The sequence below is a fragment of the Cyprinus carpio genome, chromosome A5 (assembly GCF_018340385.1).
Source record: "Cyprinus carpio isolate SPL01 chromosome A5, ASM1834038v1, whole genome shotgun sequence".
NCBI lineage: Eukaryota > Metazoa > Chordata > Actinopteri > Cypriniformes > Cyprinidae > Cyprinus > Cyprinus carpio.
This window is the reverse complement of record NC_056576.1, coordinates 10608975-10635365: the sequence shown is the minus strand read 5'-3', so window position 1 is coordinate 10635365 and position 26391 is coordinate 10608975. Positions and strand designations below refer to the sequence as shown.

Genomic DNA, 26391 nt, shown 5'->3' with positions numbered 1-26391 from the left:
AATAATTAAGCACATTATAGATATGCTTATGAATCAAGAACAAAGCATTTATAGCTAAACTGCTTACTAATGCCTTAATGTAGGGACAATGCTTTATAAATGATGAACTGATTATTTATTAATGCTTAACTAATGATTCATAGCATGCAGTTATTATAAAGTGTTGCCTTTATTTCTATTATTTGTATTTTGTGTATTATTTTATTCTTATTTTATATATTTTAAATGTGTATATTGTACAATAATCATAAATGTGTGTGTGTATATATTATATGTACTGTAGATGGATAGATAGATAGATTTTAATAATAATAAGTAAATTATAAATAAAACAAAAATTGGGATAAATGATCCTCGGTTTTTATATAAGCATTATATACAGCATAAATATATAGTTAACATTTTATCAAATATATAACAAATGTTTTATATAATTAGTTTTTATTTGTAATAATTATATGTTTAATAATTTATTAAATTCATTTACAGGCTTTATATGAATTCAGATTTGTATAATTTTATTGGGTATATCATGTAGTTAATCTTATTAAAATTCTTAATTTTTCACTTTTTTGTATTATTTTTAAATGAAATAAAAATATATATTTAATTAGAAAAAAACAAAAGCATTATCACCATTGATATAACTTTTGGACCCCATTGTGTTTATGTACAGTACTATATATTTAAATTGTCCAAGGCAATGTAGCTGAACAGTTTTGTGCTTTGTGCCCTTGATTATACAGAGATATGAGGTTTACGTGCGAGTAGTGCCGATGATTTATGTAGGCCATCTACGGCACCTTAGTCACACCAGAGAGAACATCATTCATTTTTTAAAGTTGTGATGGAGAGCTGTGGCCTCATGCATTGCATTCTGGGAATGTATATAACGGGAAGTGAGAGTGAACCATGGCTTGCTTTCAGCAACACTCTACGAAAATTACAATGGAGATTAGCATATATATTTTTCATTTCACCCACAGGATTGTGGTGGTTGATGCAGGAAGTGTCTTTGGGTTCACTTTAAAATTTGAAACCTGTTTTAACACTGTGTTCTTATGTGGTATACTTATAAGAACTGAAATGACCCCCTTACGTGGAATGCTATTATTTGTTCTGTTTACCCAGGTCATTTTTGGTTTGTGTCATTACCATTATCTGAAGAGCACCAAACTCGAGTGATGACGTATAACACTAACAGATATGTTTGAATGTAATGGCCTTTAAAAACACATGGACAGTTAAATGGTATGTTCTGCTGTGCAGCGCTTTGTATAGTAGTTGTTGTTTTTTTTTCACCATAAGCTGCTAAATATTTCTCACACTTATCTTAATGTCACAGACGGCTGATGTCATTCATGCCTGTAGGTGCATTTATGCTTTAAAGGCACATGGATGTGTTTCCTGTTCCATTAAAAAAAAAAAAAAACTCACTATCTGGAACATTTCACACACACGCAGAGCAATGAGAGGAGCTGGATCCATCCTGCTCATAAAACTGATGTGAGAATGAAAAGCGAGCACAGATAAAACAAAGCAGACTACTTTTTTTTTTAATGAAGTTTTTCATAAAGCGATATAGTCTCTGCAGGGTGTAAATAATCCAAAGGAAGCATCTGATTCTTGAGTTTTCATTTAGTGTGTTTAATGAGAGGCTGCTGCTGAAAGTGTTATTTGTGATGTTTTGCTGAGTATTCGTTGCGGTTGTCATCGTAGACGGAGGGCGACGGCGGCAGTGTTCTCTCATGCAGACAGCTCTGTCAGACGCGCTCCACTTCTCTATTGCTTTTCTGCGAACTCGCATTCTGTTTCAGTGAAATTACAAAACCAGATACAAATGTGTTCCTGGTGCTGAAATACATCTGCTAACCTACAGATTCAGTTTTTGATTCATCGAAACAAAAATGCATTTCAGGGGGATTTGAATTGAAACCACTCAAGTGAAAATGGTTCATGGCAATGAGGGCTCCCTCAAATCACTGTCTAATGAGACCCTTTATGTCGAAAAATAGCCACTCAACGCTATTGAAAAGTTTGAATGATTTTATGCAGTTAATTTGTATGATTTTCATGAAAATTTCAGTAGAAATGATTTGTATTATAATTTTGACATGGAAATGAACAGAGAATGGAACATAACAGACTGTTTGTCGAACAAAACATAAAATAATAATATTTGAGAATATCCTAATTAATATACATAGGGTAATCCATGTTATAACATCACAACCAACACTGAACACCCTTCATTTTGTTATTGGGAGCACCTTATTGTCAAAATACAATAAAAACAGTAATATTATTGAATTTTATTATAAATTGCGATTTATTTAAAAAAAATGTATTATAAATTAAAATGTATTCCTGTGATGGTGAACCTGAATTGTCAGCAGTCATTATATTCCAGTCTTCAGTGTCATATGATCCTTCAGAAATCATTCTAATATGCTGAATTGCTGCTCAAGAAGTGTTTTTTTTATTATTATTATTATTATTAAGTATTATTAAGTATACAATATTAATTTCTGGAATTTTTGCTGAATAAAAAGTTTAAAAGAACAGCATTTATCTGGAATAGAAATATTTTGTAACATTACTGTGATCAATGTAATGGGTCCTTGCTAAATTGAAGTATTTTTTTTTTTTTATTATTATTATTAATTTTTAATTAATTTCTTTTTTACTGACACCAAACTTAAAAGACTGTATAAATACATGAATATGTTAATCACTGAGTACCATGATATGTCAGAGTATTACCATTATACCACAGTACTATTTTAGGGTTTGTCATACATTTGATACCCATACCACTTTGTACAAGCAAATATAAACAAAAATACAGCTCTTATAAATATCATCCAGTGAATATGAATTTATTTCACACAAACGTGACCTGAATCATGTCAGTGGCCATGATCGAATCCAAATTGCAGGAAATTTAGTAGCACTTAGCTTGTGACTCACCAGCAGCGTCAATATCAGTCTCGCCAAAACAAGTATTGGTGGGAGGACCTTGACATTTTAGGTCTCAGTGGGATTATTGGGTTTTTTTCATAATTTTTATTTGTTGTATTTATAGTGATTATGATTGAGTATGATTGATTGCAATTAGAAAATGGTTGGTAAAACATTACGTGGGGAGATTTATTTATGTTTATCGACTGCAGTCAACATTTTAAATATGTCTATACAAACAGGATGATCATAAATCTTTTGGGCATGAATATTTATATGGATATTTACATTATATATTCATGTATTTAGATCAGTTTCCTGACACTGTGTCATCTGTTTGTACATGAGATATTAGAATAGCTGTCATGTAACTCATACATTTGTATCAATTTTGTGTTCTCTTGATGAGATTCGGCAGGAAGTGTATCATACAGTGGTGTAATGAAAATCACTCTGGAGTAATAGTCCAGGGTAAATACAAGTTAAGCACTGTTGCCACCTGTAGCATGCTGTTGATTATACCTGTGACCTGTTCCTTAATTTGTAAAGATAAAAAAGTAATGCACTTAAAATGAAAATCTATGGGGCAGGTGTACCAGCAAGTTTGTGTTTTTATTAAAGCACTTACATTAATTATTTAGTTAAAAAAAGAATTATTATTATAATAAATAAAAAGTATTATTTAAGTCACACTTTTGAGGTGGCATTACTTTTTTGGGTGGAATTTGCTTATTTTAATTTTTAATTGAATTTTTAATTGAATTTAATTTTTTTTTTTTATTAATTAATTAATTTTTTCAGGACATTTAAGCTCTTTTAAATTTATCCCACATTTCTTTTACTCTAATGCTTGATACTGTCTTTCTCTTTTTTCTTATCAATTCTATTTTTCATTAATAATGATTATCATTATTGCGATACAAAATACAGTGTCACATTCTCATTACTGTAGTAAGAAAAAAGATTAATATATAGAATTTATACATCATGGTAGTATTTGATGTGCTTTTAATTTTTATGTAATTAATAACATTTCTATTTGAATTAAATGATTAATATTTTGCAGGAATTTTTACTGTAATATAGTAAAAAGTGACTTACAGGGAATTAGAATTCAAAATAAAAAATTCAGTACCACTCACAATACCAGTAGTGAGAATTGTGGGGGAAATTATCATAAAGTGAAAAAAAAAAAAAACCTATAATAGTAGGATACATTTTCTGTCAGCAAAATGATTTATTTTGTGGTGAAATGTTTATTGGATATTTCTTGACAAAGATTCTTCCACATTGGTTCCCCCAAAAAACCTTTTAATGAAATATTCTAAAATAACCTTTTTCCACCTTAAAGAAACTTTTCCATAAAAAAGGTTTATGTTAAGGGTTCTTCATGGAACCAAAAATATACTATATACAGTAGCAATAACATATAGTTTAATGAGCTGAGACATTGTAACTTTGGGTAGACAAACACCCTTTCTGATTCTAACAGTTTCAGTGACTAAGTGTTAAACCTATATATTTGAAACGCTGTGATAATTTTATATTTTTAACATTCATTCCAGAGCTGTACATTCACCCCATAGACTTCTGTTATATGTGAATTACAGATCTTTTGTACAAACTAAGCGTTTAGTCAAAATTAGTTTCTGTGACAATTGACAGATACTGTCAGTTGAGTGTCAGTTGTACTGAACCCAGAACATTAAAACTGATTGCCTCCCACAAGAAAATGTACTAGATGTTCCTTAATTAAATTATGGTTTTGTGCAAACTCTTTCATAACTGCACTATAAATTACCCTGGCCTTAAATGACAGCGTCATCGACCCAGATATAAAAGTGTGGTGTGTAGTGTTCCTTTTCAGTAAACAAACACATGGATCTTTCCATGCTTCAGCACACATACATGTGCCGGAAGGCCTCGTGTGGGCAGACACAGCCCGCAGGTCACATGGACGATCAATGGGCCGCAAGAGATCTCTTACAGTGAGCAGGCAGTGCTGTGTGCATCCTCTTGTTTAACAGTAGTTAGAAAATTCATTGGGTTTCATTAAATAAAATCAGTTTAGATTCTAAAACAACATTTCTCCCAAGGTCTACAATGAAAAAAAAAAATGGTATAGAAACAATTTTCACTCAGAAATAGTTTTTGTAATCAATTACAAAGAAATGGCAAGTAACAGTGAATTAAATGTAAACTTTTGAAGTAGAAAAACTAAAATATATTTTGTGTACAACGTACTGTAAATATTTTTACAGACAGTTTATTACAAGGATTTAAATGCATAACTTCAGTTTTGAAACTTAATAACTGACAGCCACTTACAATAAATTTTCACTCCACAGCCTCCTGTATTTGATCATGTTTCATATTTAATCAACACTGCTATATCTGCTTATATTATGTGAAATTCATTTCATCATCAGGGCTGCCAGTGGATTAATATTTTTAATGTAATTACATATGTCAATTAATTAATCAAATAAGTTGCATATTAATATCAACAAATATATTTATTCCGAGTCCTTATTATACAATTTACATAACCGATCAAAGAGCATGTTCATTTTTTTATTTTATATTTATGTAGCCTAATTTTTAATTTATAATTGTCTTTTTTTATTTTTTCATAATTATTAGGGCTGCACAATTAATCGAATTTCTAATCGCAATTACAATTATGGATGCCACAATAACAAAATCGTTCAAAGCAGCAATTAATCAAAGTCCACTTATGTTATTCTGCATGCTTAAGATGCTTTTTTTCTTTTACATGTTATCTTAAGGGTTTTTCCATTGTTTTAATTTTAGTTTTAGTATAACATTTATAATACCATTCATATTTTTACCTTTTTATTTAAAGAAGAAACCAATCCAATGTATAGATGACATTTGAGGCTTAATACAATAGAAAATCAATAAAAGTTTTTCAGTTAGTGTTTTCAGCTTGTTTATTTTCATATAAAAAATGGCATGCAGTTGCTTCAAACAAAGGTGTAAACATCATTAATTTAATCATAATTAATAATCGCAATTACAATTTCAAAGGAATAATCGACAATTATGATTTTTGATTAATGATCGTGCAGCCCTAATAATTATAATTCTTACTAAATTATTTACTTTTATTATTGTTTCAGTAATATCAGTATAGCCTATGCAGTAGATAATTACAACACTCCTTGTTTATATAATTATTATTTTATGTAGGTTATTTCAACATTGCGAATGAGAACTAATTTTTATATTGTGATTTTAATGTCTAGAAAATACATTATCTATGTGAAAATGAATTATCTATGTGAGACTGCATGCTGACTCTGAGACAAACTGGGAGTCCTGGTTTAGATATGATAAAAATAGAATTCACTCTCTTATGCACTTTTCCACTTTCATCTTTAAACACCCGTATATACACTGAATTCTTGTTCTGCTGTGACCCTCTTCATCTCTCCTCTAGGTCTGAATGGCTGATCTGGTTTGCTGACTGCTGTGACAGTCTCTCTGACCGCTGACCAGACAGTGTGTGTGTGTGTGTGTGTGTGTGTCCTCTGCTTCTCTTCATTTCTCATTATAAGCACCCATCACACACTCAAGACTACTCTGTCATTTAAAGGTGACACTACTTAAGTGGGTCACAGAATACTGCGCTTTTACACATTTTTCTTTTGCCCATTGCTCTGTATATTTGAGTGCATGCATTAAAGGCTGGAGTACTTAAACCTAAAGCTCTGCATCATGCAAAAGCATGCTTCAGGAGTTTAACGGTTTCACCTGCAACAGCTCTTTAAGCTCTTTTTATAGTTCCGTAATGTCATGCAGCACTCATTATTTCAACAAATTCATATTTTTTGTTTTTGTACACTAGTTTTACTGAAGTAAAATCAATCTATTTCCAAGTATCCCTCGGAACCTACTGGCTGGGAATCAATAAGTATGTTTACATGCACTACAGTCTTAATCTGTTTGACCAAGTATACAATGCATAATCAAATACTTGAATATGTCAATTATTAAATGAATGTTGTGATTCACTTCTGGTTTTTGGAGCAAACAGGCAACACTGATGCCAACTGTAGCCCAATAACGATGTAAACAGCGTGCTGGCATGATTTCAGTCAGACTATCGTGGTTATATTTTAAAAAGATAAATTACTGCTTTAGTCAGACTTTTAAAGTGCATGTAAACATATTTACTAATATATGAAATCTAATACAAAAAAAAAAGTTTTTTGTACATTTTGTATTCTGTAAGCAGTGTTTGTCTGTGCAAAAGTCATTCACTAATTAACCAATAAGACTCTAAAACTGAACAGACTGAACAATGAGAACAATATAAGAATAAAACGAATAATACACATGCACACTTTACAAAACAATATCAAATAATCACCAAATTTTCTAAATCTAAATGTATATATGAAAAATATATACAAATATGTAAAGTCTCTTTTTGTAAAAGTAGTTTTGGTGTTGTTACCCCTATATCAATCACAAAGAGGACAAACTGTGTTTCACAAGATTAAAATGGATGACAATGGGATTCTTTTGATCATCCAGACATCTATTGCTTCTATGTTCGTTCATATTTTAAACTTGTTATAGGTGTATAGGCCACATGGGCCCAAATTACTTTTACAAAAAGAGGCATTTATATTTATATATGTACACAACAAATTTTAGTACACAAATTACCTAATTTGGATGTTAACTGGAAAACCTTTTTTTCTGATTAATTTAGTATTGTATTTTATTATATTTTTTGTATAACGTGTGGTGTCCTTTTTAATTTTTCTTTTTTTTTGTACTTTGCATCTTTATTGGTTAATTGCTCTCTTGTTTGTCGTCCACACCTACTCGAATGTTTGTATTTAAAGACTTTCAAGTTGTACCTGACCTGACAAAGACCAAAAGGGTTGAAAATGTTTGTCTTTTATTAAAACAGAGTTTGAGAGCACAGTGGCAATGTACTGTCCATTTCTTCTTTTTGAAGGCCTTTTTGGATGTTTTTTTTTCATACCCGTTTTGCTCATACCCTTTTTTAGTTTGTTTGTGCTTACCACTTTCCATGATGATATGGTTTTGTGAGTGGTTTCTAGTCTTATGCTTTGTGGTTGCTAATGTCAAAAGAGATCACCCCCAGGTCTCTTTGATATTCCTATCCCTAATAAAGCTCAGGTTCTTCATCCAGATGACCTTTTTACCATCTCCTAGCCAAAAATTAAATCACTTAGAAAAGTAATAGCAGACCTCCTCACAAACCACAAGATTTGAGCTATCATTTATCTCTGTACCGCAATCCAAAAGTTAAATACTTGGGGTTAGGAGTTTGCTTAAATCCATCAGCATAAGTATGAGGTATAACAGTAGTGATGCTTGCCTTGGCAAGCCCTTCTAATAACACCTAATCTCTAATAACAGAGCAGCTGAAGTGTGCTGAGGTTTGCCCTCTGCAGACCGAGTTATAGACTCAACACAAACATGAATCGTCTTTCTGATTGCTTGTCTCCCTGTGTACATCAACCACACCTTCTTGTCTAAGTGCCCATCAGAACTGCTGTATCGGGAGCACATCTGCCACACAACCTCTGAATAAAATATTTCCCTGCAAGCTGGGAGAAGAACAAAAAGGCCTTTTTGGGTCACAGTCCTCATTCTGTGTTTCTAAGAGCCTGAGATTTTTTCCAGGCTCCCAAAAGCTCTATATTCCTCCCAGCTTTGTTATTAGACTTAAAACCTCTCAACTCATGAATTATTAACCAAATGTGATGTTTATTTTGGAATCTCTTCCAGGAGGTCATTCAGCCTGCAGAATCCACCCGAGAGAGCAAGTGTCTCGCTTCTTTGAGAGTTTATGCCATCATGGAACAATTGAGATGTTTGTTTCTCGACAGTTTTATGATGGCGATCTAGTTCACAGCTCGGACTCAAGGGTGTGTGTGAATGAGTGTGTACACAGTATGTGTTACCACTGTTCACCCTGAATGCAATAAAACAAAACACATGCCGTCATGTTTACCAAGCTGGTGATATGCAGACATAACTGAAAAAAATACTCACGGCTCGTAAACTTGTTCACAGTTTTATAATTCCATGTATAAATATATAATCGAGGTAGACAAAGCACATTTCAGGTGATCAAATGTGACACATTATATAACATGACTGTACAAAGCCAAATAAAAAAAAATAATCCTTCTCAACTTCGCCCACATCCTGTTAACTTATGTTAACAGGAAGTACTTCATGCAGCAAGTGTGATTCCCCAGGTCAGTTAACAGGGTTATGGTTTGGTTTGTTTGACGAAACACTTATTACAAGCAAGATAGATTAATTACAAGTGGTCATTTAGATAGAACAGATGTTAAAACTGCACTTCAGTTATGAGTAACATTATGCTGGGGAAAAACCAAAGCTCTTAACAAACAAGGAAAATTTATGCTGTTTCTTTCTGAAAATGTGGCATAGTTCACTGATTATGCCAAACGCGGATACAAAAGCTGACACCTGTTTTCACAGACGTTGCCTCGTCCTGTCACATCAGTTTGAGAAACTTTTAGCATGACATTTATGGATTCCCTAAACACTTTCTGCTTTCAGATCTCAGGTTTGGCACCATCTGGCTGGCTTTCCATATTGTGTTTGAGTGCTACAATGTACATGACAAATGCAGATCTTCCTTCCAGACATACGAGATCACAATTACCAGACAGCCACAATTATGTGCCATTTCAAACAAAGGCAAGAGATTAAGAGAACATCTTTTATATTCACTTGAGACAGGGAGGACATATTTCATGTGGAGGATTCTTTTCATTTGGCAAATGACCAAATTAATTCATATTCCTGAATGAACCCAAATGCATATAGGGTTCAACAAGGATAAAGACATCCATATAGGGTACTTTTCTAAACATTTGTTTGTCGCTAATGCACTGCAAAATTTTAATACGCTGCAAAAACCTCTTTGGAAAATTGGCTTGTATTGAAGAACAGACATTACTTCATGGTAAACATGAATTAGATCTTTAGCCCAACTGGACTAAGAAATCAGATCTCTGAGGCAGAAATGGATCCAGCTACGTATTCCCATCTAGAACCAATCTGCCGATCATTAAAAACAATAAACATGAGGCTTTTGAGACAGTTCTGAAGATCTAAAGACTCTTAAAAATAAAGGTTCTTTATAGGCGTTGATGGTTCCATGAAGAACCTTCAACATCCTTTGAACAATTGCATTGCACAAAAGCTTCTTTATAATGACAATAGGTTCTGTAGGTTATTAAAAAAAGGTTTCAGGTTTAAGAACTATTCTCTGGAAGGTTTGGAGAACCCCAAATGGTTCTTTTATGGCATTGCTAAAAAAAAAAAAAATCACCAAAAAAAAAAAAATGTAGTGGGGTCCATGCGTATGAATTTTTTTGTAGTTTATTGTTTGTTCATGTATTTTATATTTTTTATGATGAGGATATTATTGTATTTTATATTAAATATTATACCTTTTAAAAGTTTGGGGTCTTATGCTCACCAAAGCTGTATTTATTTGATCAAAAGTACAGAAAAGATTTTGTGAAATCTTCTCTTTTCCTTATTTAATAGATATTTAAAATAGAATTCATTCCCGTAATGGCAAAGCTACATTGAGCAGACGTTATTCCAGTCTTCAGTGTCACAGGACCCTTCAGAAATCCTTTTGTAGATTCTTTTATTTTACGTTATTCCAGTCTTCAGTGTCACGATTTAAGAAATCTTTGCTAAAATTAATAAATAAGAACAGCATTTACTTGAAATATTTTTTTTTTTTTACATTTAATGGATCATTGCTAAATAAAAGTTTGTTTTTTTCTCCTAAATTTCTTAAAAAAAGAAAAAAGGTCTTATTGATTCTAAACAGTAGTGTGTAATAACAGTAAATTCACTTTTCACTAGTGGTCTCTAGAGTTTAGGAGCCCACATAAAATTAATTGTATTACCTATTAGTTTTTTCTAAATCACAGAGTGGTTGATATCAATGAGTCACCAGCACAAACTAATACATTTCACAGATTTCTTGAGATAAATGGGAGCTACAACTTTTGGCAGGCACAAATACTATCCATCCATTCGCCATCCAAGTTATGGCACATCAATGAACAGCTTCTACAGATGATAGTGTTGTTGCAGTTTGAAAAAAGGATTTTATGCACAAACCCTTGTTCCTCCCCACAAACTATACTCTTGATCCACTGTGGCTCTACCGCAGCATCAAAACACTGGTCGTCAGGTTCAAAACCATTTATTTCCAGGCGACGAGACATGGCTTGTATAATATTAAGTTATGTAATTTTACTTTATATTATAATGACATGTCTTAGCCTGCTATACATCAATCATGTTTCATCCTCCTCCATCTTCTGCTCTATGTTGTTCTATTCAGAGCTATTGAATTGTACACCCTTGAATACCTCAGCGCTGATTATAATACAGTATAACATTTTCACTGTATGCTGTATTTTATGACCTGCTGCATGAACACAATGATCCCCTGTCTATTAATTGATTTTGTTTTCACACTTGGTTCTTTTATGTTTTTTCCATTGTAGATTTTGGTAGTAATTGCAGTGTGTTTACGTCATTAGTGTGAGTATAAATAACAGGGAGTACAAGAAGTAACTAGCTAGAAAATGACTCAGTAGACTGATCCTAGTTTTACTATAAGTAATTGTCTCTTTAGTTTTAACTCCAAAATTTTATATATACAGAATAATGCTTATGGCATATATCTGCCACAAATGTTCAGCCAGAGATACTGCAAATGTGAGCTGCTTTCCAACTGTTATTTATTCAGAAACATGCGGCAATTAGATATGCATTATTCTGTAGTGTGTGTGACTGAACATGGAAGAGCACTTCATTTCTTGGAATGCATTATGTTGAATTTCAATTCAGTAAATTTCTCTTCCCATATTCAACTTGCTGTGTGTTGTGGCCAGTACACTTCTGAATGAACTGAAAGGAAGCCAATTGTTTGTTTCTGAAAATTGAAATCAAACTAAACAAACCAAACTCTTAAGTCAAAATGAATTTGGATCTGAATAAAAAGCTCTACTGTAGTGTCAAAGCACCATTAAGGGAATAGTTCACTCAAAAATGGAAATTTGCTGAAAATTGACTGACCCTCTGGCCATCCGAGATGAGTTTGTTTCCAGTGGTGAGCAAGTGATGTAATGCTAAATTTCTCCAAATCTGTTCTGATGAAGAAACAAACTCATCTACAACTTGGTTGGCCTGAGGGCAAGTACATTTTCAGCAAATTTTCATATTTGGCTGAATTTTCCTGCTGAAGTGTTTCCAATATATAATCAATTTATATTGTATTTTAAAACTGCATCAGTAACTGACAGCCATTGGTTTCTGGCAACCATGCACAAAATACATCTTTAACTTAAGGTATACAATGGTTCTTAGATATCCAGCCATTGTTGTCATGTACAAGAAATCAGTGCCAGAGATAGATCATGTACAACCCTCAGGAATGTTGATTCTGGAGACACTTTGATGGGAATTTGTCTGAATGAGAAGTCAAAATTGTCAAATAAGTACCTAATTTTCTTTTTTTTTTCCAATTTATTTCATTTCTTAGCTCTCTTTGACTTCCTTTTTGCTTTGTTTTACATCAACAATCTTGGCAAAACACTTAGTGTAGTCCTTGTGGGAAAAGGTAATACACAAAAATGCAAAAATTTCTGGTGCAGGGTTAAAATCTGTGACAAGAAACGCTTTGTAAGCTTCTCACAAAGATTTGGCAACATACATATAGAACTGTACACCAAGAACACTTCTCCTGTGTGTAAACAACCACGTCAAGATGTTCCATCAATAATCTATCTGTTAAGAGTCATTAACACAAGATTTCACAAGACTTCAGTTAATGTTACTTACCATGAGTTTCATCATTCATGGTTGAAGAGACACTTAAAGGCATTGAAAGTCTTTTCAATTGCCACATCAGGTCAAAAAAGGGTACAAAATTGACAATGCCAGATCACAGCATATGCACAATGGCTGGCAGAGTCAGGTGTTCCATCAAAGACAGCCGGCTATTCCATGTTCTTAAAGTTCTTAAAATAGACGGACTGAGTCATCGGAAAAGCAAGGTGAGTGTCCTGTCTCTTGTAGTCTCAAGGCAGGGATTCACACTCACGCACACACATGTTCTGATGGATTTCCAATATCAGTCAAGCCTCATAGTGACAACTGCCCACAAGCCCTTATTTTTACTCCTCTGGAGACTCGGTTGCCAGATATGTACAGAAAATCTGCTTTAAGGTGGCTGCATACTTTCTCAGAACACTCAGAGATGGAGGGAAATGAGCATGATCTCTGCTTAATGCAGATAAATGAACCAATGACTAGCTAAACACGAAGGAGGCAGGTGTAAAGATTTACATTTTTGTTCCACATTGCGGAATCTATTGTTATGATGAGAAAATTAACAGCTTCGAGAAGGTAACTGCCAAGAGCATCCCTATAATCAAACCCCATCAATTTATGACCTCAAAATTGAGCTAGTTACTGAGAATTTATAGATTGAAATCACAAACATGTAATGTTAATGTATAGAAGGATATTTTAGGATATCATTATTTTAGTGCAAGCTGCACAAACATTGATTAAATACTGTATAGGGTTGATTAAGGTAATATTGGCCACATTTGACCATTTAAAGTGTCCCTATTCACCAGAATTTACTCTGTATTTCAAAATGAAAATATATAATTGATTCACACTGATTCTTGAGAGATGAGGCCAAAACAAGAACCATAGTTTCATTAGTTTTGAAAATAGCCAATAGCCACTGTTCTTTATACAAAGCGACCATTTTATTAAAAGTATAACAATCAGTTATAGCTCACTGTCATAAGAACATAAATCAATACCGTTCAAAAGTTTAGGGTCGGTACTTTTTTTTGTTTGTTTGTTTCTGAAAGAATGTCTCCTATCTTTATCTTTATTTATTTGATGATAAATACAGTATATAAAAAAGTACAATTGTTAAATATTATTACAACTATAATTTTTTTTATCGTAATATATTTATAATTTTCTTCTTTTTATGTAATGGTAAAGCTGAATTTTGAGTCACCATTTCTCTTCTTCTATAGTCTTCAGTGGTACATAATGTTAATATTAATAATGTTTCTTATTATTGTCAATGTTTAAAACCGTTGTGCTGCTTGATATTTTTGTGGAAACTGTGGCATTTATTTTAATATACACCATTTATTTGAAATAAAGAATTTTAAGTTGTTGCAAAAGCTTTGTCACTTTTAAGCAAATCAAATGTGTACTTGCTGAATAAAGATATTAATTTCTTTACAACCTCCCATTTTTAATGGTAAAGTATATACATAAAACAGAATTATGAGTGTATTAAGAAAATAAATATTATTTTATATTTATATAGGTTTTAATGATTTATATAATTTTTTTTTAATGAATTCAACAGTCAATGTCTTCACTCATGTTTCAAGAATCAAGTGCTGAACTTTCAGTCAATTATTTTAGTAGGTCTAACTCTCACTGAAACCAGGCTTAATACAGTATACCTATACTAATAATGAAACAATTACTGTCCAGATGCTTTAATGGAACTGAAATATGAGTATTCTGAATGACCATGAGGCTGTGAATTCTGTCTTTTGTTCACATTGTTTCTACAAAAATCCAATAAGTGGATGCAGCGATGCTCACTGTTTGGCTTCAAAGTCATACTTGAATGACAATGATTCAGTCCTGTCTGAATTGCATGTAAATCAAATTTAGGCCAAACCACACTACTTTTAAACCTTTAGTGCTTCATGCACACCTACAGCCGACAGTCTGCGGTTTATGTTCCGATACCTGCAACGGAGCAAGTCTTTGTATGTGGAGCGCAGGTCCCGGTTAAAGAAAGCATAAATGAAGGGGTTCATTAGCGAGTTGGCATATCCAAACCACAGCAGCGTCCTCTCCAGCCATATTGGTATGCAACTACACTTGACCCCACATATAAATGGTCTCGCTGTAGATAGAATGAAAAACGGCAGCCAACAAATGCCAAAAACTCCAACTATCACGCCCAGTGTCGTAGCTGCCTTTTGCTCTCGCTTAAAGATGGAAATGTTCTGTCGTTCACGGCTGAGCAAGCGAGAAAGAGCAGCGCACTCCTCAGCTACACCAGGTGTATGTTGGGGTTTTAGGCCTTGCATTCTCAGAGCTTCGCTGGCAACGGTTTCCAGGCGACCCCGACGGGAGAAGTCGGTAAAACGATGTTTGGCACCGCTTTTTCTGGCAGCCTTGAAGATCTTGTAGTACATGAAGAGCATGACGATCATGGGTATGTAGAAGGCCACGGCGGTGGAGTAGATGGTGTAGCTGAAGTCCTGGCTGATTAGACAAACGCCAGCCGTGTTAACGTTCTTCGCCCAGCCACAGAATGGCGGTAGTGTGATCGAGGCAGACACAAGCCACACACCAAAGATCATCTTTGCCATCAGTTGGCCATTTTGTCGAGCAGGGTAGGTCAAAGGGCGGGTGATCCCAAGATACCTGAAATCAAACAAATAGTTTAAAGACATTTTGATGAGATTGTTAATTACATTAAAGCTGAAGTTTGCGATTTCTGGATATTAGCATTGTCAAATGAAATTGCAAAATCACTGTCATCATTTGCTCCCCCTCGTGTCATTCTTTAACTAAAACTAACACAATTAAAAACATTTATGTTAATTGTAATAAAGCTAAAATAAAACACAAATATAATGTTAAAAAACTAAACAAAAATGTTGCCTTTAAATATTAAAGTTACTAACTGAAATAAAACAAAAACTGAAATAAAACAAATGAACTATTAGAATGGAAGTATTTAAAAAAAATTATACAAATGACAAAAGCACATAACCAAATTACTAGTGCTGTCAATTGATTAAAAAATTTAACTAATCCCAGTTAATTGCAATTAATCCCAATTAACATTAAAGTTTTAATCTTCAAAATAATGTAGAAACAACATAAAGACATAACAAAAAATTGTTTAATGGCATCCTTTTTTTTTTTTTTTTTTGCTGACGACCAAAAATGTTTTCCTAATATTTAACCATTGACTATAGCCATTAAACATTACAGTATAATTGAGAGCTATCAATTCTAACATTTATTAGACTTTAAAAAATAACAACTTTTTTTTAAGTGAACTTAAAACAATCTTCACATAAATCCATTATGATAAATGTCATATTTAGCTACCTGTCCCCTTCGGCAAGTATTAAATATAGATGAATCCTTAAAGCTACAAATGTAATTGATTTCCCCCTTTTTTTTTTTTTTTTTTTTTTTGATTAACAGACATCACTGCTGCTGGGTTATTAGGTTACTTTGGCTGCTTTAAGAGCTGCTGCTGCTGCTGAACATGATGTGGATCTGACATCGGACTTTCTTACAACCCTTTACCTTTTCTTGCATGCTTCAGGTCTTTAAGTCTCTACTAATGAGCTGACGAGTTGATTCAGGTGTGTTAGATGGTGGACTGCTCCAGGACAGTTTAGAAAACCACTGCATTTCAGAGACATGTTCTTAAATGTGACTCGTATATAACAAATACTTACATGCATGCATGGTTTTAAGGCAGATATAATCGCCTTTTTGGTAACTTCATGACTTAACTGACAACATACTTTAACTTCTACATTGCATGCTCGTAGTTTCTTTTGCACTTTAATATAAAATGATACACAGCACGCACCATCGCATTTGTATGTGCAATTGAAGAGCATGTGCTACAAGCACAGTATAACGGCTGACAGGACAGGAAAATTAGTTTTTACTGATATATTGGCCTGACAACATCTCATCTGACCACAGTTCATTGTTGTTCTACTGAAGCTCTCCATCATCTGTACCTTTTTGACTAGTGCCTGGCTCTGAGGTGAAATAAATAAATACATTTCATAAATAAATACAATTCTTGTCAAGACAAAAAAGAAGGAGTTGTTTGTGGGTTGGGTGGAAAAAAAATATATATAAATGTGTGTGTTTTAGAGTTTTTTTTTTGAGAGCTATAAATTTTTATAAATTTTTATCAAATTAAAATATAATAATAAAAGATAATTCATAATATAAATAAAAAACATCAATAATATATAAATGATATTATCACTGCTAATTCTAAACCTGTATAACATTTTTCCATGAATCTCAATAATGTTTAGCCAAATCATTTTTAATACCATATCTTATACACTATATTCCAATTCATCTTTTAAATTGATATGTATTCAAGGATTTTTATTTTTATTTATTTTTTTCACAACAGCTCTAAAACCTCATTCTGTTTAAATGTATATTCAAAATGGCCTATCCAAACATGTCACACCAGGTTTGACTTCAGTGATGCCAAATTACATTGATTCATGTGTGTCTTGTCACTGAATGTGTGGCACCAAATTTAAATATTTGCATATTCAGATAATACTAATGAAATTTGAAAGTCAAAGGGAAAAATTTTCAGTGAGTAACAACTTAAATTTCATTTCCTTCTGTGTTTCATAAAAGAAAGCAGGTCTAATAAGTTTGGAAAAACAAGAAGGTGAATAAAGATGACTGAGGGGCAAATGTGAATGAAGCGAGACATTCAGCATTTTAAAGAAATTAAGATCACATCAGGGGCATACTACAGTGTGATGAGAGGGTGGCTCAAATTGCATTTGTCTGAGCAGTTCTTGTCTGAACCAATCAGCACCCACTTGAGTTGAGTTGATGAGCAGGAACGGTGATTTTGAGAAAAACACATGAACAAAAAAAAGATCAATTATATTATTGCCACTTCTGTTGCTGAGGAAATTGACCTTGATGCCGCCATTGCATCTATTGTGGTTAAAGAACGACATTTAAAGAGAAGAAGATTACAGCTCTTGAAGGTTTGATGAAGGATTCTCATTGCCATGACCCCTGCCCCCAGGAGACACTTATGCAAGAATGTGTTTTCCATAAAGATCTAAATTTAATCTCCGTGCAGTTTTCACTGTCGCTGGGGTCTTACTGATCCCACAAAGCACAACAAAGCCAGTGAGTTTAGAATGGCTGCACATAGTTAGTATAAGACCAGATATGATATTGGATATATCAAGAGATGAACTTGTACATTTATTCATTTAGCAGACACTGTTATCCAAAGTGACTTACAAATTGTAAACAGATGTGATTTATAGCTAAACATTAATCAGGCAATCAAAATAAAGTACCATAATGGCAAATGTAGGTCACACTGTCTCATTGAATATAATCTCCCTGAATTGTCTATACTGATAAATCCTAAGACCATTTGGTTCCATGATAGTGTTTCCTGCACCGCTTTTTTTGAATCTACACTGCAGCTGCTCACACAAAAACAAACATATCCAAGACAGATGTTGTCTGATTAACGAACAAATGACTCTTATGAACCGGATCTTTTTAGTTTGTGCTTTGTGTTTTTGATTCACTAAAAGAATCAGTTCGTAAGATTCATTTATTCCTGTGGAGTCCAGTTCATGAACAAATAACTCTTATGAACTATTTCTTTTTAGTGAATCAGGTGAAAATAAATCAAGTCTTTTCAGTATAGTTAATATATTCTGATTAAGTAACAAATGATTTTCAGTCAGTAATTTTAATGAATCATTAAAAATCTTTTTTTTATTTATTTCTTTTTTTTAAAGGCTAACAAGCTGACTTTCCTCTTGAATCGGTCTGATGAATCCTTCACTAAATCACTCCCTAAATGAATCAGAGAGTTTTCTGAATCAGCATTATCACTCCTGGGAACAGAATATACTGTATTTCCTATTGTTTGCTTTCATCCATGACAATGGTGTGTATAGTAATGGACTTTTTTACAGGAACCCTTTAAGATAATATAGATACATGTGTTCGATAATTTTTTACTTAAATCATTATTTGTATATTTATTTGATTCAAACAGCAAAAAAAATAAAAAAAATAAAAATAATGTTATATATTTCACAAAAGAAAACTAACCTCTTCACCTCCTTTTTTTATTTTTATTTTTTACCATTTTATGTGTATTATCTATGCAACAAATACTTATACACTCTCCAGACCTAAACAGAGATTTAATTGACACTTGTATTAGTTTTGTCTTAGCGCTAAAGTCCAGTAACTATCTTTGACATTTTGCCCTATGATTATAGGATGATGAGGATTAAAGATGATGTACAAATGTACAAATAAAAGTCCTGAAGCACTATATTCTCTATATGCAGTGACAGCTCAACCATACAGATCTGATTCTACATGGCACCAGCTCTGGCTTCGACACCATCAGCTGCATAAAGTAAATGATTCCAACTTCCCTTTAAGTGGCTTAGCAGTCAAACACTCATTGGTTTATGACTCCCGGGGCACTGTAGAGGTCCTCGGGTCATGTAAATAACATAGCCATTATTTACGTAATAACACTGAGGGCACAGGAGGTTCCAAGGCTAGAATAATTTTAATCATAATTCTAGGTCATATGGAAAATGCAGTCTGACCTTTTCATGTAATCCTTTGAATAACATGTACAATTTTCCATTTTAAAATGAAAAAAGAAATGTCTTGTGAGACCTCATGGGGGCCACTGAAGGTGCAAATAAGGCTAGAAAAGGTTCAGGCTATATGGATCTCATGTGAATGTACATTAAAAACATGTTTGTCAATTGTACCATTTCTTAAAGGAGTTGTACACCCAAAAATGAAAATTTTCTGAAAAATAACTCACCTTCATGCCATCCAAGATATAGATGAGTTTGTTTCTTCATCGGAACAGATTTGAAGTAATTTAGCATTACATCACTTGCTCACTAATAGAACCTCTGCAGAGAATGGGTGCCGTCAGAATGAGAGTCCAAACAGCTCATAAAAACATCACAATAATCCACACGACTCCAGTCCATCAATTAACGGCAGTTTGTTTATAAGAAATAAATCCTTTAAGGTCATCATCACTTCTGGCCAAAGTACCAAACCAGTCCATAATCCATAATTATGCTTCCTCCAGTGAAAATGTGTATCCTCTGTTGACCTCTCTTGCCAAAATCCACCAACATATTTTCCACCAACATAAATGTTTTAGACTGTTTTCCCCTGTAATTAGTGTTTGATTTGTGCATATTTCTCTCCTGATTCAGACGACATTTACACTGGAGAAAGCAATAATATGGATAGAGGACTCATATTTCAGCTGGAAGCAAAGGTTTGAATTTAAAAACACCTTAACAATATAAACACACAGCTTTTTGCTTCAGAAGACTTCAATTTATGGACTGGATTTGTGTCGATTACTTGTGGAATTTTTTTTTTTTTTACGTTTTTATGAGCTGTTTGGACTCATTCTGACGGAACCCATTCACTGTGAGTGATGTTATGCAGAATATCACTGAATCTGAAGAAACAAACTCATCTACATCTCGGCCTGTGGATGAGTAAATTTTTGGTTGAACTATTCCTTTAATATGGTGAAAAGCTTAGTGCACGTTGGCAGTTTTTAGCAATGGTGTCATTTCCTATAATGTGACATTCACCCGAAATGACCGATTTTCTCATGCATAGAAAAAAGAATCTGAACTCTTCCACTTAGCATCAAAACTTTTTCTGCTTTCATTGTTTTAAATTGCATCCATGACTTTTCAAAAGCATCTACTGTAAATTGTCCTCATTTGTAAGTCGCTTTGAATAAAAGCGTCTGCTAAATGACTAAATGTAAATGAAAATGTCAGTTTGATATAGTAACCATGGGAGCCACTAGTGAAAGTACACTTAAAAATAGCTATGATAGATGTGTTTTTTCATGTTGTGTCATCTCTGTTTATTTCAGATGTTGATGAATGTCTAGTGAAGTGTGCGAGAGTTTCTAGAAAATTCCTGGCTCTATTCTTTCTCTCTTAAGTTCCTTTACTTTGAAGATTTTGTTTGTCTTGGGGGTCCATTGTGTGGACGTACACACATTAAAAAATAAAAAACCTCCCCAACTCAATATTTTCTAGTGACTGGTTACATCTAAATTTTTCAATTGGCCTAATTAAATTTACGAAATTCAATTCAGGTTGGCCAATTGAAACATTTAGATGTGATCAGAAATTCACACAAATTCAGTTAGGCCTATTGAAAAATTTAGATGTGATCAGTCAATAGAAAATTTTTAGTTGGAGAGGTCTGATTTTTTTTTACAGTGCAGTAAGGCAGGGTTAATGGAGAGGATGTTTCACTGCAGAAGTGCAGTGAAGTGATCTCTATTTGAATGTTACCCAAATCCTTTTAGGGCTATTTTTTAAAAGCACCATTCATCATTTTGTGTCTGGGACAAGAGAAATATTCAAAATATGAAAGTCAAGTACTGCTTTTAGATGACCCAAACTCAGTGTCCAAAAAAGAAAAAAAAATCTCCTTCTCAGATCTTTAAAAGCACTTGAAAATGTGCTGTCATATTTTGACCGCAAAATAATTTATAAAAATATTTGAGGTTTTGTTTATTCTTATATATATATATATATATATAGAGAGAGAGAGAGAGAGAGAGAGAGAGAGAGAGAGAGCATGAATATCTTAAAGAAAATAAAGTCTACAGTATTTATCATTTGAATTCTGACATTTTACATATACTATATGAAAATTGAGCACATTATCATAGTACAACTAGACATTGTACTTTTGAGGGTTTATATATATATATATATAATTCCAATTATTCTCAGCACTGTAAAATGATACTAGATTAGTGAAAAATAGATTATTGATAGATAGAAAGTAAAGTCCAGGCTGAAGTGATTTAGAGACTGGGTTAATGGAGGACGAGACATGGCAGAGAAATGCACACAGGTCTGTCTCTGAATGAACTGATGAAGAGTGACATACAGAGGACATGAGACAATCAAGCTGAGGCATTTAGAGTGGCCACAGCTCCTTCAGCCTCCTTCTCCTCTCTTCTTTACACAAACTCTCCATCAAAACACTAGTATCTTCACCATCTCTCGCCTTTTTCTCTCCACTCCTACTGTACCTACAACTTTATCTTTAATGATGTTGATCATTCTGACATTCTTTTTCTCTATGCATATAGGCCACTTTTATGGCATGATTGTTTTGTATTGCTGTAACATATGTACAATGCACTGGAATTCACAGCAATCACGCTTATGCAATTCACTCAGATTTATGTAATTCATGCAGTATATTGTTACTAAAAATATCTGCACTGCACAACACAGAGAAATGCATTGGCTTCATCAGCAAAAAAAATAAAAAATAAATTAAGGGTCTCTGCTTTTGCTTATGTACATATACGCCTGTAGCTGCTACTCATGTCTAAGCATAAAAGCCAAGGATTGCAGAGGCTTGATGGAAGAAGGTACCACAGCAGCGTTTTGGTTTTTCAAGGATAAAAAATGCTACAGCAATGTTTTCCTTAAGATACTTTCTCACACACACACTCCCTCTCTATGACTTCACCATCTTGCTGTACAACACTGCTGAAGTATGTCATGACTTTTGTATTCTTTCTGTTTATATTTGTCTCTCTTCTTCATTCTCTTTCAGTGTATTTTTCAATAATTGATATCCAAATCCAAGAAGCTTTAGTGCTATGTTTAGTTTCTGTCCAGGCTACAGCCAGTATTTTTTTAGGTCAGGGACAAAACCTGTGGCTATTTTCAGATTATAACTCAGACGGACAATATTGATCTGAATACAGATTCTTTCCATGTTAACCCAACGTCTCCCCTTAGTTTATTATTGCTGTATTACCTGCAGACTGCTTTCTCGTAGAATACTGTATCTACATTTAAAGATTTAAAGAAAAACTACCTTTTTGAAAATATATTCAAATGAAAAAGGATGCTGTTGCTGTTTTTTGTAAAGAATACAGTTGGCAAATACCATGCCAGATTTAATTACTGCTTGTACACAATTTTACACCATTAACTGACTTCATATTTGTATCTCACTACACATGTATGTAACCTCGGGCTTAAAAGCAATGGAGCTGCAATTTTGGAGGTGATCTAAGCACTTGTGATAGACCTGCCATTGTTTCTTACAGAACATTCATCAACTGAATAAAAGACATGCCGTCATATGAAACTGTGTAAAGTGACTTTTAAACCTTTTATTGGCGAAGACCCGAGTTTGAACTCATCAACAGATTGACCCTTTTCACAAAGCCTGACATTTTAAAGAGACTAACTGAGTGGAGTGAAGCTGCATTTAAGCGATAGGATATATCAGAGACTTTGCGTGTTAAGTGAACTCAGGCACGGCATTATTTGAAGAAAAGCACAATTTCAAACTCAGCGTCTCTATAAAACGGCTCTTAGCAGAGTTGGCTAAAACGACAAGACTGTTTTTAAAAGAATGATCCAGGTTCAAAACAAGCTCAGCCGTATCGACAGCAACAGCTGCCTGCTGTTGATTAAAGAGAAAATTGTTTCAATTTATCTCACAGTCTATGCTGTTTGTGAGCTTGATTTTGTTGCTGTTGTGAAGGGAATATAGTTCTTTTATACAGAATTGGGTGAACTTTAAAATCTTCCTTATAGGGTTACACTACAGTTCAAGGCAGCTGAACTTGTAGTTTTTGCATTATCTATTACTTTTCTTACTGCATCTAAATCCATAAATTTGATCAGTTATGCATTACCGATGGGTGTTTTTTTTTTGTCTCTCTTTTTCACATTATTGGCAAGAGACAGTCAAGAAAGCAAACACTGAATACCAAAAAATTTGCCGTTCATTTTGCTTTATTATTGATCTTGTTATCATTTATATTTTAATAATTTATTTAAATAATTTATTAATTTATACAATTAATAACAATTAAAATTTACTTTTTTTTTAATTGGGTGGTTACCTATTTTTATTATTTATGTTTTCATTTTTCACACTAAAAAGAGTTTGTGTGCGTGTGTGTGCAGACGCTTTTACTTTCATATAAAGGAACTTTAAATTGCAGCTTACATTGAATTTATGTCTTCTCTGAGAATCAAACTCATGTCCTTGATTCATGAAATAACTTGCCCTAAAGACTTGCATTGTACATGCATTTCTGCAAACTGTGAGTTTTGGTTGTTTTTACAAACTGATGGATGAGTCAAAATCAGTCGCTTTGGATAAAAGCGTTTGCTTAATGAATAAATGCAAATGTACTGACAGCTATAGATGCTGTAAACACAGCTTAAGTTGTATTGAACCCTGGATATTACATTAAAATGCATGACTTAGAAGGAAGAATATCTAATTTTAACAGTTACACTTTCATATAAAATCAGATAGTTCATTGCCAAATTTGTTATTTTGTGACAGTATCTAAAAAAACACTCACATCTTGGCGGTCCTTGGGGGAAAGTCATGAAAACAAAAATCGCATGAAACAAATCAACACTCCAGTCCTGTCTGCAGCTATATTTAAACAGCACTATTTTGATTTATTATTGGATTCCTAAACCCCACCCACCCACCACCTTAATTTTGCAATGCAGATTCAGGGGTAATTGCTCTTTAAATATGTCAGATGACACATGCCCTACTGAGTTTATTAGCGACAAACACCAATATCTCCTCATTTATTAAGATAATTAACTGAACAAATTTCCTTAGTGCTGCTAATATACACACAAGCAGCAGCTGTCATTCTAACGCTGAGTGCTGTGCCAGACAGAGAGTGAACACATAATACATTTGTATTAGAAAATATCACGCTTTAATACACAAGTCCAAGCCTTAGATCACATCAAGACATGATACATCAACAATATTATGGATGCACCATGCCTTTGGTAGTTGTTTTTCTATTATATATATATATATATATATATATATATAAATATATATATAAAATAGAAAAACAACTACCAAAGGCATGGTGCATCCATAATATTTACTAATATACTGTTCACACAATTCAATTACATGGTCAGTGTTTTACCTACAGTTAACTGTTGGTTAATTAAGCATAATCTTTAACAGTGTTGTTAATGTTTAATAATTCCCTCTAATATCTCTATCAAGATACTACTATCAAGATATCAAGTCCCACAAGACCAGGGCTGTTCAAATACACTGAATTATCATAATATGGAATAGAAATGGTAAATCAGATGTCCTTAAAATTTGCAGAGTATGACTAAACAAACAGTTAAACTGATAGTGAAAGATTGTAAAAATGAAACTTGAAGATTTGTAGCTGCAGAACATGCTTTCCTGAGCGACTAAACTAAACTGACTAAACATAGTATTTCAAAGAGTTTCCGTTTATCTATAGTACTGGGAGAACAATTCAGTTCAACAACCTTGAAGTGTTTAAGGCAGCAGTGAAATTGAATTATATATCAATAAAAGGTGCACCCACATATACACAAGAGAAAAACGCATCAGGGAGGGATAATGCTTCATAGATATCTCCCTCTCTGAAATTGCTGTGCAGCTTTGGCCATGTTTAGGTCCTTCATAGCTAGTAATTCAATGAGAGGTTGATTTCTGACACTAATGTTAAACTATATAAAAAAAATAAAAAGAGAAAGAAATGTTAAACACAAGTGTTAAACTAAATTTATTTATTTTTTTTTTTTTTTTTAATTGTACTGTTTGCATGTAGAGTTTAAAAAGATGATTTATGAAAGTAAAAATATTTTGGGGGTCGGTAAGATTTTTAAAAAATATATTTTTAAAAGAAGATTCTTATGCTCACCATTCAATATTGTGAAATATTATTGCAAATTCAAACAACTGTTTTATGTTTTAATATATTTTAAAATTTAATTTATTCATGTGATGGCAAAGCTGAATTTTCAGCATCATTACTCCATTCTTGAGTGTCACATGATCCTTCAGAAATCATTCTCATATGCTGATTTGGTCCTCAAGATTCATTACTTATTATTATCAATGTTAAAAATAGCTGTGCTGCTTAATATTAAATGAACAGCATTTGCTTGAAATTGAAATCTTTTGTAATATTGTATGTCTTTACTGTCACTTAATACAGCTATATAATACATTAATGCATTAAGTATTTATTGCTTTAAAAAACTTACTGACCCCAATTTTTGAACTGTAGTAACATCAACAACACATATTTAGCATTCAAGACTGTCCAGTCACAGTGACGTTATGAGGAAGAAGATTTAAATAGGGTGAGACATGTGCAAACTACTTTAGACCCAAGAGGGGGCTCACTGCCTCTTTGTGAGCAAATGTAAAGAAGGTGTTTGCATAGATAATGTAAAGTCAAAGCATTAAAAACAGCCCATTTAATTCTAAAGGTCAGGTAAGGTGGGGAAAAAAAGCCTTGACTAACATTGTAAGTGGACTACAGGGAACACAATAAAAATGATGAAGAGTATCTGATGAATCTGTCATTTTAAAATCTTAAAACAAAAT

The 26391-nt window shown here is 33.1% G+C and overlaps 1 protein-coding gene across 1 annotated transcript in view; it reads right to left on the bottom strand.

Moving 5' to 3' along the window:
• Positions 1–11297: 11297 nt before the first annotated feature.
• Positions 11298–26391, bottom strand: part of LOC109090023 (5-hydroxytryptamine receptor 7-like) — a 32790-nt gene continuing 17696 nt past the window's right edge. The window contains exon 2 of the mRNA XM_042753609.1: positions 11298–15534. Within this exon, the coding sequence (XP_042609543.1) occupies positions 14787–15534 (748 nt within the window). The 3' untranslated portion in view covers positions 11298–14786. The remainder of the gene's footprint in view (positions 15535–26391) is intronic.